Raw genomic sequence first — 14,373 nt, forward strand, 5'->3', positions numbered from 1 at the left:
TGGTAAATGCCAAAGTGAGGTGCGCCATGCCAGATTGAGCTGCAGCATCCAACCAGCACACGTGAGACCCGGGGGGTGAGGGGGCAAACTCAGTAGGGGGATGCATGGGGCTCCCCTGCTGGCCCACCACTCCCACTGGAGAGCATGAGTTGGGATGGGGACAAACCAGACCGGGCAGGGCTACAATACCTGTTGGCCTCGTGTGGGATGGATGAGGGAAACCCAGGCTGGGTTAACTGTTCCTACTGGTGCATGCATAAGTCAGAGTGAGTGTGGGTTTGTTGGGCTTTGCCACAGCATCAGTTGGCAGATGCTGGCACTGGGGACAAATTTTGTCAAGTTAAACTGCAGAAGCACCTGGAGAGTACAAGATCCTGGAGTGGGAGTGTGTCCATTAAGAAAACAGTGTGCGGGTGGGTCTCAGGACGGGGCTTCTCATGCCTGGATCCCGGATGGCCGCCATGGGCACATGGTGAGCCGTTCCCGGGCCTGCTGGGTTCCGGGGGCTGCTTCCTTTGGGGTGAGTAGACTGAGGGGGGAGGCCTCTGGGACTGGGCAGGTCCGGGACCCACCCGCCGCCCTCATTGGGCGGTGAATGGGATTTGGGAGGGGCGCGACCTTGGGCCTGGGATTTTAAACCTCCAGCAGCCTCCCAGCAGCTGGTGGGTCTCAGGACGGGGCGTCTCATGCCTGGATCCCGGATGGCCGCCATGGGCACATGGTGAGTCGTTCCCAGGCGGCCAGCAGGCGGAGCCTGGCACCAATGGTGCACTGGCCGCCCGGCTGGGGAGCTCTGGGGATTTGGTTCTTTGAGTCGCTGCTTAATTAGCTCCAGGTTGAACCCATTGTGATTCTCGGACCTGAAACAGGCAGTAACTCTTCCTTTGTAAAACTTGTAATCACTAATAATGCTGAGCACCAAATACCAGTCCATGCAGAAGCCTGGGCTTGGGGCTTGTCCTGCAAAAGTAGCTCCAACGGCTGGCTAATGTGTCAACTGGTAGGGAACAGAGTAGATCTGGTATGACTGAGCAAACCTTAGCCCACAAGCAAAACTAGAAACCAGGAGGGAGCAAAGGTCATTCCAAGCTAGGCTCTTGTACTTACTGGTCTGCGGGAGCCAGGGACGCAAAGCCACAGTGTCTAAGGCAGAGGTCGGGACAGGTGAGGAGCTGTGCAAACTGAGTCAGAGCAACCACTGGCATGCGAGTGATCTATGGCTGGGAACAGACCCGGTTGGGGAGCAAACGGGACAACCCTAGCTGGGTTGAGGTTCCCACCAAGAGGTGCGTGGCCTGGAAGGGGGGCTGCTTTCTGATCTGGAAACAGTTGTAGTCTCCCTTGGCACAAGTGTGGACTGGGATTGGATGCACCGAACCGGACCCCAACACCCCCTGGTGTTCTGGAGGACCAGGGCAGATGTGCGATGGACTAGGCAAGGTCTCAAACCCCTCCTGAGCCATGTGTGAGCCATACGTAGGTATGGACAAACCATGGCTGGGCTGGAACATCCAACAGCAAGAACCAGATTGGGTGGAAGGCCAGTCAGGAAAAGCCACAGTTCCTGCTATGACAGGAGGTGGACTGAGTAGGGTTGGCCCATGGACCCACTGGTAAGCGTGAAACCTGGCATTGGGAGAGGTTCTGATGGAGGAGCCTGGGCAACTCCTCTGGCAGGACACAGACCCGGCAGGTCAGCGCAAGAAACATGATAGGAAACAGCCCAGAACAGGCCATGGAAAGCTACCCACTGGCATACAATTGGCAGGGGTCAGGGCAAGACCAGGCTGAATCTGTCCATGTCATCCACTGGCAAATCCAGGCACCAGTGTGGGTCGACCTAGGGTCGGTCGCAACAAAGACTAGTGCACAATATGGAATGCCGAGGTGAGGTTGCCTGTACCGGAAGGGACCACAGCACCCTACCAGCCTGAGAACAAGAAAGGAAGAGCGCAGAGCCAGCAGGGGAATAAGGGAGGGTTCCTTTGCAGGACAGCTACTTCCGCAGGAGAGCATGGGCTGGGATGGGGGCAGACCAGACTAGGCAGAGCTACCACACCTGTGCGCCTCACGCAGACTAGATCAGGGAAAAGCCGGGCTCGGCGGATTATTCCTACTGGTGCAAACAAAATTAAAGTGGGCGAGGTTTGTTTGGGCAGCATCAACTGGAATCTGGGAGTGGGAGAGGCCTGGGAGGGTAATAGTGGGCTCCTCCCTCTTGGGTTACCACTTCCACGGGAGGACATAAAACTATGACAGCGGCTAGGGTGGAATGGGGTGTGGGACAGACTGGATTACTGCTACACTTACTGGCACCCCAGGGTAGGGGGAGGGCCTGGTGGGGGTTATTGTGGGTCGCTCCAACTAGGCTGCAGCTCCCAGTGGTTTATGTGAGGGCCAAGTATGGGCGGGGCAGAACCAGGTTGGACTGCAACACCCATTGATTCCAAGAGTGAAAACAGAACCAACCCAGCAATTGCAACCACCAGCTGATTGGAGCAATGGACGGTGCCAGGCCCTGTACTTGTTAGCACATACAAGAAGTTTCTTTGGAGATCTCCCTAATCTAAATGCTGGACTCAGAACCCTAACGAAGAAAAGAGAGAAGACAGAATGGGTCAACCAACCATCTCAGCTATGATGGACTATGTCAATCAGTGGATTTTTCAAAGACCTCATAGTGCTTGCAGTGGCAAGATTGACAGCGATTCATAACTGTGGCAATATCAAAACCACTTGAGCAAGAACCTCAGAGCATGCCCTACATCCGGGACCTGGGGAGGGTGGGAAATTGGGTGGGCCTTCTCCCTTAATACCCCCCTTTTAAACATGAAGGTAACAATATGGAAAACATACTAGTATTATCCACTTTCCTGTAGCCCTTGAACCTTCTTACTCTAACTAAGTATGTAAAGAATGTCAAAATAAATTTTATTAATAAAAAAAAAACAAAAAAACAAAAAGCAGAGTGACAGAGAGGGAACGACACACACACACAAAAAAACAATATGGAAAACATACTAGTATTATCCACTTTCCTGTAGCCCTTGAACCTTCTTACTCTAACTAACTATGTAAAGAATGTCAAAATAAATTTTATTAATAAAAAAAAAGAAAACAGTGGGCATCTCTCTCTTGGATTGCCATTTAGACTGGTGAGCATGACAACCAGGACAGGAGTAGGCAAGACTAGACAGAGTTGCACCTGCTGGCACGTGTGTGGGCTGGATAGTGTGGCTGGTTGGGTTGAATTAGGTTTCAAGGCCCATTGACATGTATCAGATGAATGGGATTTGGGACAGAGTAGACCAGTCTGCTGTACATACCAGCAAGCCTGGGAACCAAAGCAGGGGTGGGCCTGGTAGGGGTAATTGGGGTCATTCCGACCAGGCTGCAGCTCCCACTAGTGTATGTGAAGGGTGAGTGTGGTGGGCAGGATTGGACTGGGCTGCAACACTCACTGGTTTGTGTAGAAGGTAGGGCTGGAAACAGAACTGACCCAGCAACTTCAACCACCAGCATGTGTATAAGCTGACTGGGGCGCCAGACTGTGCTGGACCCTGTATTGGCAAGCACACACAAGAATCAGGTCTAGGATCACCACAGATGAAGTTTTTATGGGAATTCCTCCAACTGAACTGCCGGACTCAAAACCCGAACCATGGAGAGAATTGCAGGTTCTGTGGTCTGACTATGGAGTGCATATGTCTGAGCTGAGCCTCCTCAGTGGTTCAGACGGAGCAATGGACAACATATCCAGGTGCACATGGAGGATATGGCAGTACATTGGAGTCTGCAGAGGATACCTGGTACCATGACAGAGGACAGAACAAATGGATCAAGTACCTCAGCCAAGTGTTGGCAGTGAATACCTGGGCAAACGGAGATTCTAAGATGGACTATGTCAATCAGTGGATTCTGGAGAATTTCATTGTGCTTGGAGTGGCAAGATTGGCAGAACTGTTGAACTAGCAAAACCTCATGAGCAGGACCCTCAGAGCATGCCCCACACTGGAGACTCTGGGGTGGTGCTGGGTGGCTGCCCTCCATCTCAGGGTGCAGAGGTGTTTTTGGAGGTTAGGTGTGGCTTCTCTCCTTGTCCCCCCGACTCCTCCCAGATACAGGAAGAAAAAAAAAGAGAATGTGAAAATGGTGATCTCATCCACCTTCCTGTAGCCCTTGACCTTCATCACCCTAATCAATCACAGAAAAATCATCAAAAATAATTGATTATTAAAAAAAGAAAAGAAACAATTGTATTTGCTTTCTATTCTATTTCCTATTTACCTCCATAATTCTGATAAATTATATACAAGTGTTGATCTAAACAAATGAATAAAATTGTATTTGCTTTCTATTCTATTTTCTATTTACCCCCATAATTCTGATAAATTATATACAAGTTGTTGATCTAAGCAAATGAATAAAATATTACTTAATTTGAAAAAAAAAACCAATTAGATAAACTATTACACCTTACAGAGCGATAGTCTTTTAATCTAGACAAAGTACCCATGATCCCTACCCTGCAGGAATGCAAGCTGAAGATAATAACATTGTGCACTGCATTGTTTTTATATAAATCGTAATGCTTGGGATACTATGGCATAGTATGTTAAGCAGTCACTGCAGTGCTGGCGTCTCATATGGGCTCTGGTTCAAGTCTCAGCTGTTTTATTTCTATTTTCCTGTTAATGTGCTTGGGGAAGCAGCAGAAGATGGTCCAAGTCTTTGAACCCGTGCACCCACACTGGAGACCCAGAAGAAACTCCTGGCTCTGGCCTGACTCATCTCCAATCACTGTGGCCATCTGGGGAGTGAACCAGTGGATAGAAGATCTTAATTTCTTTTTTCCCCTGTGTGTGTGTGTGTGTGTGTGTGTGTGTGTGTACATGCATGTGTGTGTTTCCTTCTCTATTACTCTGCCTTTCAAATTAATTTTAAAAATAAGCTTTTAAAAATGTTTATGTTTAACAAAGAACTGCATTGCTTGGATAGGTGGAAGCTGTGACAACCATGGTGAATACCCTGAACAGGGCCATACAAATGTCTTCAGGCTGGCATGAATCAAATATGCTGTAATGTGACTTATGAAGCAAGAGGTTTGTCTGGACTGTAAAGTATTTTGTAGAAGGCAAATGGTCTTTAGTTCACTGCCACAGTGCCAGAGTTGACAAAAGGTTTGTTTGTATCTTATTAATACTCCCCAGAAAAATAAAAAAAATGTGAATGTTCTAAGATACCATGAGAAATACATGTCAGGATCTTATCCAACATATTAGAGAAAGAATTTCTCATAAAATCAGTTTTAGGAAGTAGTTTCCTAAAGGGCAAAGAGATTTGTTCCTAGTGCTTCCAGAAGTTAGATTGCAAACAACATACTACCCTTGACCCCTGAAAAGGTCTCTCTGGAATGAAGACTGGATTCTTTGCAGAAACTTCAGCTTGGTGGGCTGTTCACTGAGAGGCTGTCAGTCCTCAAGCAGAAATTGGACAGTGTGTCCTGGACCATCCCAGGCTGCCAGTGAGCTGCCATTTTCTTGGCATTTGTGCTCTGGAGAGTAATGAGTGTTCTCCCTGTGAAGATCATGCACCACTGAGCCATGCACACACACCACAAAATTTCCAGCTGCCAGGAACCCTGCAGGCTCTGCTCCCTCCCCTTCCCCTTACATCCTGCTGTGCAGGCTGTTAGGTGTCACTCAGGTGGCTCTCATACACACAAAACCTTGCAAAATTTTACGCACCTGCACCTGATTTTACAGACTGGGGTTAAGAGGTTTGGAGAGTAAATTTCTCAGAGCCAGAAGCAAGTTACACAGCTAAAAGAGGTGGAGTTTGGATCCAACCTAGGTCGTTTGGACTTCAGGGATGCAACAGCTCATGGTAGATTTGCTTAAAGTAGACTTATTTTTCAAGATGAAAAGTAAAGCCAAGAATCAATGAATCTTAGAGTTGTGCTTCTCAGCCCACTCTTCCACCCTGGGAAGGAATCCCTGTGTTCTACCTGACACACGGTCATCCAACCTTGGCTGGAGCACCTGACCTAACAGGTGTTCACCATCTGCTCCAGTCGCCAAGAAGTTCTTTGCTCCATCAACACAAGGAATGCCAGTTTTCCTTGAGTGCCTAAACTGGCATAAACATGTTCTTTCCTCACTGCTCTGCATGCTAAACATACTAGAGAATTTTAAAAGGCTATCATGCTTCCTTTTGTGGTGGGAACCACTGCTCCAAATTAACATGGCTCATGAATTTAGATTTTCATAAAGCAAGTGTTATTAGAGCATGCAGCTAGCTATTTCACATGGGTATTCACAGATCCTGTCACATGATGCCAGGACTGGATGAGTCACTTCTCTGCCCATCCTCCTGCCTGCCTGCCAGTTCAGTGCTTCTTGGTCATTCTACAGAAGGACACAAAGGATGCTCTGATACTTCCCTCACTGTCACCTGCTCACCTGGACAAAAAGAGATTCTTTCAGGCAACCACACGTGATAATGGGGGTTGGGGCTCAGACTCCCCAATGAATATTGTTCAAAGTAGAGCACAGATATTGACGTAGTTACTGTCTGAGAAGACTGAAAAACACAGGCCCCTAAAGACAGACTAAGGAGTCATAGCTGCAGAGGGAGCCCCCGACAATCACATCCTCCGGAACTCAAAGATGTGTCTGCTTGATAACAGTCAATAGCTTGGCATTCTATATATTTAATTCAGGGGAAGGGCAGCACACTGTGCGGTTTCTCTAAGATCACAGGAACAGCAAGGCCAGATGAGTTCTGGGGATATAATTTTCCAAAGAACCATGGGTCCTTTCCGATGGACACTGTGCCTGTCCATCGAATATCTCTACATCTCTATAGATAGAATATTTTTACTAAATATGTTTTTCATATTTTCATATTCTTCTTAAACATTATATAATATATATACAAATTGAAATATCACTTAGCACTCACAAATTGGTATGTTTTTTATATATATGCTAAAAAATGATAAGTGAATAAATAAATAAAAAGGAGCACATATGAAGGAAAGAAACAGCACACATATAAAAAACAAATATCTCACCCACAGACTTAGAAAAAAGAAAACCTCAAATAATGTGCATCAAAGAATGAATTGTTATGCCTGCAGAAGCAGTCTCTCTTCCTGGTCTGTTCACAACTCTCCTTAAGCTGAATCCTCCTGCAACATGCTCTTTCAGAATATTCTGGTAAAGAAACAGATCATGAGGAGGGAGGGAGGGAGGACAAGCAAACCATTAGTCCTTAGATCAACTGGAATAAACAAGCCAGACCCCCAGAGAGGCTGGTTCTGGGTCACACAGCCCAAAAGCATTGCAAGGTCATCATGCTCCACCCTTGTTGGCCTTGGGTATAGAGCATCTGTACTTGGATGTCATCTGTTCAAATTCAGATCAAGATCTTACCCAAATTTGATCACCTCCATCTTTTATTTTTAAACTTTAGTGAATAACACAAGCATAAACCACACAGACTCTAGAAATCTCGTGGTAGTCCTTCACATATTCTCTTTTTCCACAGTTATATCCAAATGCATCATGAAGTGCTGCCAATTTTACCTCCTAAATATTTCAAGTCTTTCTTTTCATCTCCCCTGTCACTACTTAAGCCCTATGTAGCAGATTCCTTACTGGAACAAATGCAAAAGCTTCCTCTTAACTCGTCTCCACACTCTTGAACTCTTGATTCATTCTCAAGGCCACTGTTGATCTCTTGTAAACACAAAATGGAGCACAGAGCTCTCCACATGTGTAAAACACATACACACACACACTCTTTTACTTCTGCTATAAACCCTTCAGTGGCTCCCATGAGCTTAGACTAAAGAGACAAAAACCCTTAATCAGTCTGACAAGACTCTGATTTCCCTCTCCACTCCTTCTCTCCTCTCAAGTCATACTGACCGGTTCCTTGAAAGCACTAAGCTGCCTCTCACCACAAGAGCCCTACTAGTCCACAGGCCTAGAGAGGTCTTCTGTCCTACCCCATTTCCTTTTACTAATTAACTCCTAATACCCTTTCAGCTCTCAACCACCATTTCCTTAGCAAAGCTATCCATCATCTGTAGGAAGCCAGGATCTCAATTACATTCTCTCATGGTACCTCATTCCTTCTTTTCACAGCATTTATCCTAGTTCATAATTATATATAACTGGTCAATTGCTTGTTTTCTTTTTTCTTAAATTGTTTTAACAGCATTTGATTTCCCTGCATAAGATTGGAACCTTCTTGAGGGCATAAGTCCTGTCTGCTTTATCGTCACAGTAGCTCCAGCTTTCAGCTTTTGTACTTCTCAGTAAATAAAATTCAGTTCTCTGAGTTTATTCCAGTCATACTAGGTCTCATTCCAACAGCACTCCTGAAGTTCTCTGGAGCATCCCTCAGGTTCAGAGATACGTGGATTTGTTGCCTTCCGGCCTCACCCTTTTAGTACTCACTAGAATAGCATATCTGCTATATATGAGAGTACGATGTTTCCATATTGTCATCATCATCATCACAGCTATAGTTATTAAGAAATACTTACCAGGTGCCAAATATCACATGCATGATGTTCACTTCATCTTCACAGTACTGTGAGGTACATGCTACTAACTGTATTTTGCAATAAAGAAGCATTTGCTAAAACAGGGTGGGGATAGGATTTGAACCCTTCTCAGTAGACACTTGCCAAAGGGTAGCTGTTCTTATTGTGGTGTTGGAGCACAGAGGGGAGGGATAAGTATTTAAATTTTTGCAAGAAGAGAACTAATCTGGCTGCTCTTTTGGGGTTGAAATGGCTAGACTTGGTGCTGAGAGAGTTTGTGTCATGAAAAGCAGCATGCTGCAGCAGCTCCAACACAAAATATGTGGAGTGGGAGGCTGAAATGCTAACAAAATCCATGCAAAGATCTCTAGCCTTGGAACTAACCATTTGGAACAAGCTTGGGTTTCTCATGGAAAGCCTAAGCATCAAGTCTGCAGAGGGAAACCAAACTTAGAATAGTTCCTAACTTCTTTTTGCTATGGCTCTTTCTGTCTCCCTGTAGCTCACAGTAAAACAGAGATCATGGTGCATCTGGAGTCCAGAGCTCTAAAGTCTGTGAATTCTGCTGGGTTCAGGATTGTGCAGAGATCCACAGAGTGTCTGAGGAAGTCAACATCCAGCAGTGGATGCCATGGCCATTCTCCATGGCCTGGCTTGGGGATAACCCATTTTCCTGAGTCTCTTTCCCCCTCTTCTCCTGTTGCTCATTATTGCACATGTAAAGGAAGAAAGGAAGTGAAAATACTTGAGGTCCTACCATATGTCAAGTGCTTTTCTGTCTACACCTCTGTAGTAACTCAATTGTGACAACAATCTTGAGAACAGATAGAAATCTTATTTCACAAAGAACCTGAAGTTTAAAGAGCTTGATTGGCTTGTAATAAATCACTAAACAAAAAGAAACGGAGTTGAGATTCAAACTTCAGGCAATCAGCTTACTTTTGTTAGGATCCAAAATCTGTGCTCTTTTCATTTACTGTATCTGAAAGATTTACAATGACTAAGCCTGCAGGAAACATTAGGGGAATGGTTTGGATTGTATCAGTTGTTGAAGCCATGAAAACCCCTTCATCCCCTGCTTCCCTCTGTGCCCTTCTCTGTTCACTGAGCACTTGCAGTGGGGTACACTCAATGCTGGGTCACAGAGATGGGTTAGATGTAGGTCCACAGTTGAGTGAGGGAAGTTCTTTAGGGAGAAAAAAAAAAAGACAAAAGAATAATCAGGAGACAGAGCAAGAAGAAGAGGGCAAGATAGTCTAATCATTGGTAAGTGTTCTAGAAAAATAACCACTCAAAACCCACCTGCATCATCTGGAATCACCTGAAGGATCAGTAGAACTAAAAATGTCCAAGCTGAAATCCTCCCATTCTATAGCTCAGGAAGTGAGCCCATGAATAACTACATTTAACATTCATTCCTAGTAATTTGATAGAACTGATTTGTAAGCAAGCAGCTAAACTCACAGATCCAGCCCCTTCCCTTTATGAGAGCAGAAAGAGAATGGAACTGTAGCCCAAGGACACATGAAGGGTCAATATTTCAGCTTCAGGCAATCAGCTCACAAACAACCTGAAGCACTTTCAATACTTTCAACTTTTATTATACAAGATATATTCATATTTAATTGCACATATATTTTATGCACTTAAAGGAGGTAGTTCTTTAAAGATAATGTCATATATGTATTAGATTATTTCCTGGACCCAGTGCAGTAGCCTAGTGGCTTATTAAGTCCTTGCCTTGCACGCCGAGGATCCCATAAGGGAGATGGTTCATATCCCAGCTGCTCCACTTCCCTTCTAGCTGCCTTGACCTGGGAAAGCAGATGACAGCCCAGAGCCTTGGGACCCTGCATTTGCAGGGGAAACCTGGAAGGAGCTCCTGGCTCCTGGCTTTAGATAGGCTCAGTTCTGGTCTTTGCAGTCACTTGGGGAGTGAACCAGTAGATGGGGGATATTTCTATCTATCTTCCCTTCTCTCTGTATATGTCTTTCCAATAAAAATAAACAAATCTTTTTAAAAAAGAAAAAAAATTATTTCCTACAAATGTGAAATATGAAACCTAACAAATCAAATTAAGAGACCAAAATTACACATGATACACAGACTGGACCCTGGATTTTACAATCAAGAACAGATTCTCATTGCCTTCTACTTCTGGCCACCTCCTGCCTAGATGATCATCATAGGGCATAAAACATTATAAATGAGTTAAGGACAGTGCTTCCAGGTGCTGGTTCTCAGGCTGTGATGAAGAGAAGACTTAAGAGACAAGTAGGCATTTCAGTTTTGCTAAAGTCTTACTATTCCCACTCAGAGTAGGAAAGTTTTAGTCACTGAAAAAGTGATGGGTCTCCTGGTGCTAATTTCTACTCAGTCCATCATTCTTTTATTATTTGAAAGGCAGAGGGAGAGACACAGAGACAGAGAGATCTTCCATCTTCTGGTTCACTCTCCAGATGACCTCAATAGCCAGGGCTGACCTAGGCTGATGCTGGGAGCTAATAATTCAAATCAGGTCTCCCACAGGAGTGGCAGAAACCCAACAAGGATACATGTTAGCAGAACTGTATCAGTTGTAAAGGAGCCAGGACTCAAACCCAGAAACTCCAATGCAGGATATTGGAGGTGTTCCGAGTTGTAACCGCCATACCAAATGCTCATCCCTTCTGCCAATTTCTCTGCATGAACTCTGCTTCCTTGCCTCACAAAATCAGAAAGCTCTAGATTCCTTTCATTGGCTACATGGAGGAGAGCAACAAGGGCCAGAGGCAGAGCAGGGTCCTGAGCCTGTGAGAGAATTTATTAAATAGCTTCCTGCTGGTCTTCTCCACCAGGTCTCCCCATTTTGCATGTTTACTGTGCCTTGGCACTTGCTTGTTTGCATGGGAAGCCCAACAGCAAACTCTACAAGCTCTACTTTCAACTTCTTCATGGCCATGGATTTGGAAGTCTTGGTGTAATGCATCTCAACTTCATTGACCTTCTTGGGCTCAGTTATCAGAGTCTGTTCCTACCTCTTCTGCTCTTAGGCCACCAGAATTAGGACTGGTAAGGGAGTCCAAAAGCATACGTTAGAATTCTAGGTAGGAGAGACTCAAGAGGGTTCCCAGTTAAAGAAGCCAAACACAGCAAGAGTCCCCAGGATAAGCTCATGTGCAATGCTGCATGGGGAAGCAGCCTTGGGAGTCTGGAGGTAAGCTCTGGGCGCAGCTGATGGGCCTTCCCAACCTGGTTCTACTGCTGATACACTGGGAGAGTCATACCTTTCTTTTAGCCTCATATTTCGCATTTGTAAATGATGAAACTGAATTAGCTTGTGTTCATGGTTTCCATCCAGATTCTGAAATTTGAGAGATTCATTTTTTTCTCTCTGGCACTGGATACAAATGACTAAGATCAACGTTATGACTCAATTATAAATGTTTCTAATCCAGAACTGTAAATTCTGAAATTTTAGAGCTAAAAAAAATTGATCAATCCGATTCTCTCTTTCCTATTGATTTGTTGATAAGAACATTAAGGTCCAGAAAGGGACTAGAAGTTCTGCGAAGATAAGAACTATCTGTCTTGTTCTCCACTGCACGCCTGATACATTTTCAAAAATGTTCCTTGAGAGATTTGGGGTGGGGGGATGGAGGGAGGGAGGGAGGAAGAAAAGAAGGAAGGAAGTACTGAACATATTGCCTCCTTCCAAGGTCACACAATCTGGGGGGCATGGGGGATATACCTTACTTCTTGCCTGGAGATGCGATGTATATCAGGCAGAAGACTCAGGATGGGTTGCTCCTGGTCCCCAAAGAGACAGCACTCTCCAGCTGGAGTGCCAGAGCACAGCCAGGCACAAATTCTCAAAGCTGGTGGTGCCAGCAGTACTTGGCCACAAAGTGGGCTTCTCTTAGAGTCCTCCGTGCTGTGCATAATGAATCACGATATGTCAATTACTTCATTCTGCTAACAAGCTTATGCCTGCTTGGGCATCACCAATGAACGCCCTGCAATTTGCCGCAGATCTGCAGTTACTACACAGCAGAGCAAGTGGGAAAGGGGATTTAAAACACTCTGAGTCTCAGGAAACCAGGTGGCTGGTTTGTATTTGATAACTTATTACTGGCCTTTTCCGGCTGGGCAGCAGTGGATGGATATGCTCTCTTCTCTCCAAGGACAGGGCTTGCTTTTCTTGTCCTGACTCAGAGAAGTCCAGATGGAGAAAAACCTAGTTTTGTACCTCTTTTTCTCTAAATTATTTAACAAAACAAAGCAGAGACAGAGTAGTAGTGTCAAAAATCACCCCCAGAATGGCTTCCTGGAGTCTGGTTCATCAGCACTGAGTGTCACCCAGGATTCAAATTCTGGCTCCACTACACACAAACTGCGTGTTCTTGAGTGAGTCTCTTAATCGGTTTGCAACTCTGCTTTCATATCAGCAAAACACAGTAATAACACCTACTTTGCAGAGGTATTACAAAGATTAAATGAGATAATGAGTATCCAACCTAGAACAACAGCTGGCATGTAGCAGGTGTGTAATGCATGAGCCTCCTGCCATGTTGGAGATGTTTTAAGAGACCCCAATCTTCTGAAGAAAATTGGGGCCAACACTCCAGGCAAACGGTAGACAGAGCTTCTGTGTCTTAGATGTATGGGTGCACCCCCACACCAGGGTTCTACAGTGATGATTACACTACAGTCATGTGAGGAGGTCGGGCCTGCCTTCCTCACCTGCACACTGCTGTGTGAGGAACCACTGAATTGAACAGCCTCCTGGTGAGAGGGGAGGCAGCTCTGTTCTCAGGCAGCACTGTTGTAGCCCCTGACCTACTTTCTTACTAAAAATAGCCCTTCTTAGGTCACTGCTGCAAATTGAATTCCACTGCTTCACTGCACCCTGTAAGCAGGTGGGTGGGCACCAGGGCACATTTGGAACCTCCGCCTGTGTGATGCATCGTTGCCTACCATGGAGGCTGTCCCCTCAGGCCTGGCAGAGGGCAGAGGCTGTCTGCACATGCAAGGTTTTACCCAGCCTGCCCAAGATGCCCTTGTCTGAGGCAAGGTGGGGAAGGGCAGCAAGGGAGATTCTAATTCATCTCTGAAAACTAACAGAATCAACCTGAAATATAGGCTCCACTGTATGCTTTTTACTTGACTCTGGGAATGCTGTAACCTTTTTCTGTCTCAGTTTTCTCATCAGTAAAATGGAGATAATAAAGCTGACTTTAAAGCATTGTTGTACAGATTTTTAAAATGTTATATGTAAAGCAGTCCTAGGCAAGAAGAAATGCTCGATTATGGAATGAGCACAGCAAGTCCCCCACTAACTTGCTGATTGTTCCACAATGCCTTCACGTTGAAGTACAAGCAGCAAGACAGGAAGCCAATTTAAGAACCAGAAAGATTCCAAGTTAAAAGGATCTCACAGGTACTAAGGTCAAAGATGTCCAGACTTGTCTGAGTGTTTTAATAATCAAGGTGTTTTGTGTATAACACTAATTTCAGGTCTTTTTCCTGGAGGTTCAGATTCAAGAAAGCTGTTATGGGGCCAGGCAATCTGGGTATCCTGATGCATTGCCAGGCCTGAACCATTGAGGTAGGCCAGGCAACTCAGTAAAATAAACGGGTAAATTAATTTTCTTCCATTATAAGTGAAATGAGTTGTCACAATAAAAAACACAGAAATCATAAGAAAGCACACACAAAAAAAGAGTAAAAAGTGAAGATGGAATTAAAATGCACTGAGTTCATACTAAATGTCAGGCCTTTTGCTGGGGATGTTTTTTCGAATGCGCTGATGTCACTACAGTGAGACCATCAACTA

General features: G+C 45.2%; 1 protein-coding gene across 4 annotated transcripts in view; it reads right to left on the minus strand.

The window, feature by feature from the left end:
- The window catches only part of SERGEF (secretion regulating guanine nucleotide exchange factor), a 236,676-nt gene that overhangs the window by 55,260 nt on the left and 167,043 nt on the right, over nt 1-14,373 (minus strand). The window contains exon 11 of one of the 4 annotated variants that reach the window (XM_040988462.1): nt 7,054-7,217. The exons of the other annotated variants lie outside the window; for them this stretch is intronic. Coding sequence (XP_040844396.1) covers nt 7,084-7,217 — 134 coding nt within the window. The 3' untranslated portion in view covers nt 7,054-7,083. Of the gene's footprint in view, nt 1-7,053; nt 7,218-14,373 lie in introns of those variants that run through there. 4 annotated transcript variants of the gene reach the window in all.

Source organism: Ochotona curzoniae, unplaced genomic scaffold (genome assembly GCF_017591425.1).
Source record: "Ochotona curzoniae isolate NIBS_2020 unplaced genomic scaffold, NIBS_Ocur_1.0 contig_4877, whole genome shotgun sequence".
NCBI classification, from domain to species: Eukaryota; Metazoa; Chordata; class Mammalia; order Lagomorpha; family Ochotonidae; genus Ochotona; species Ochotona curzoniae.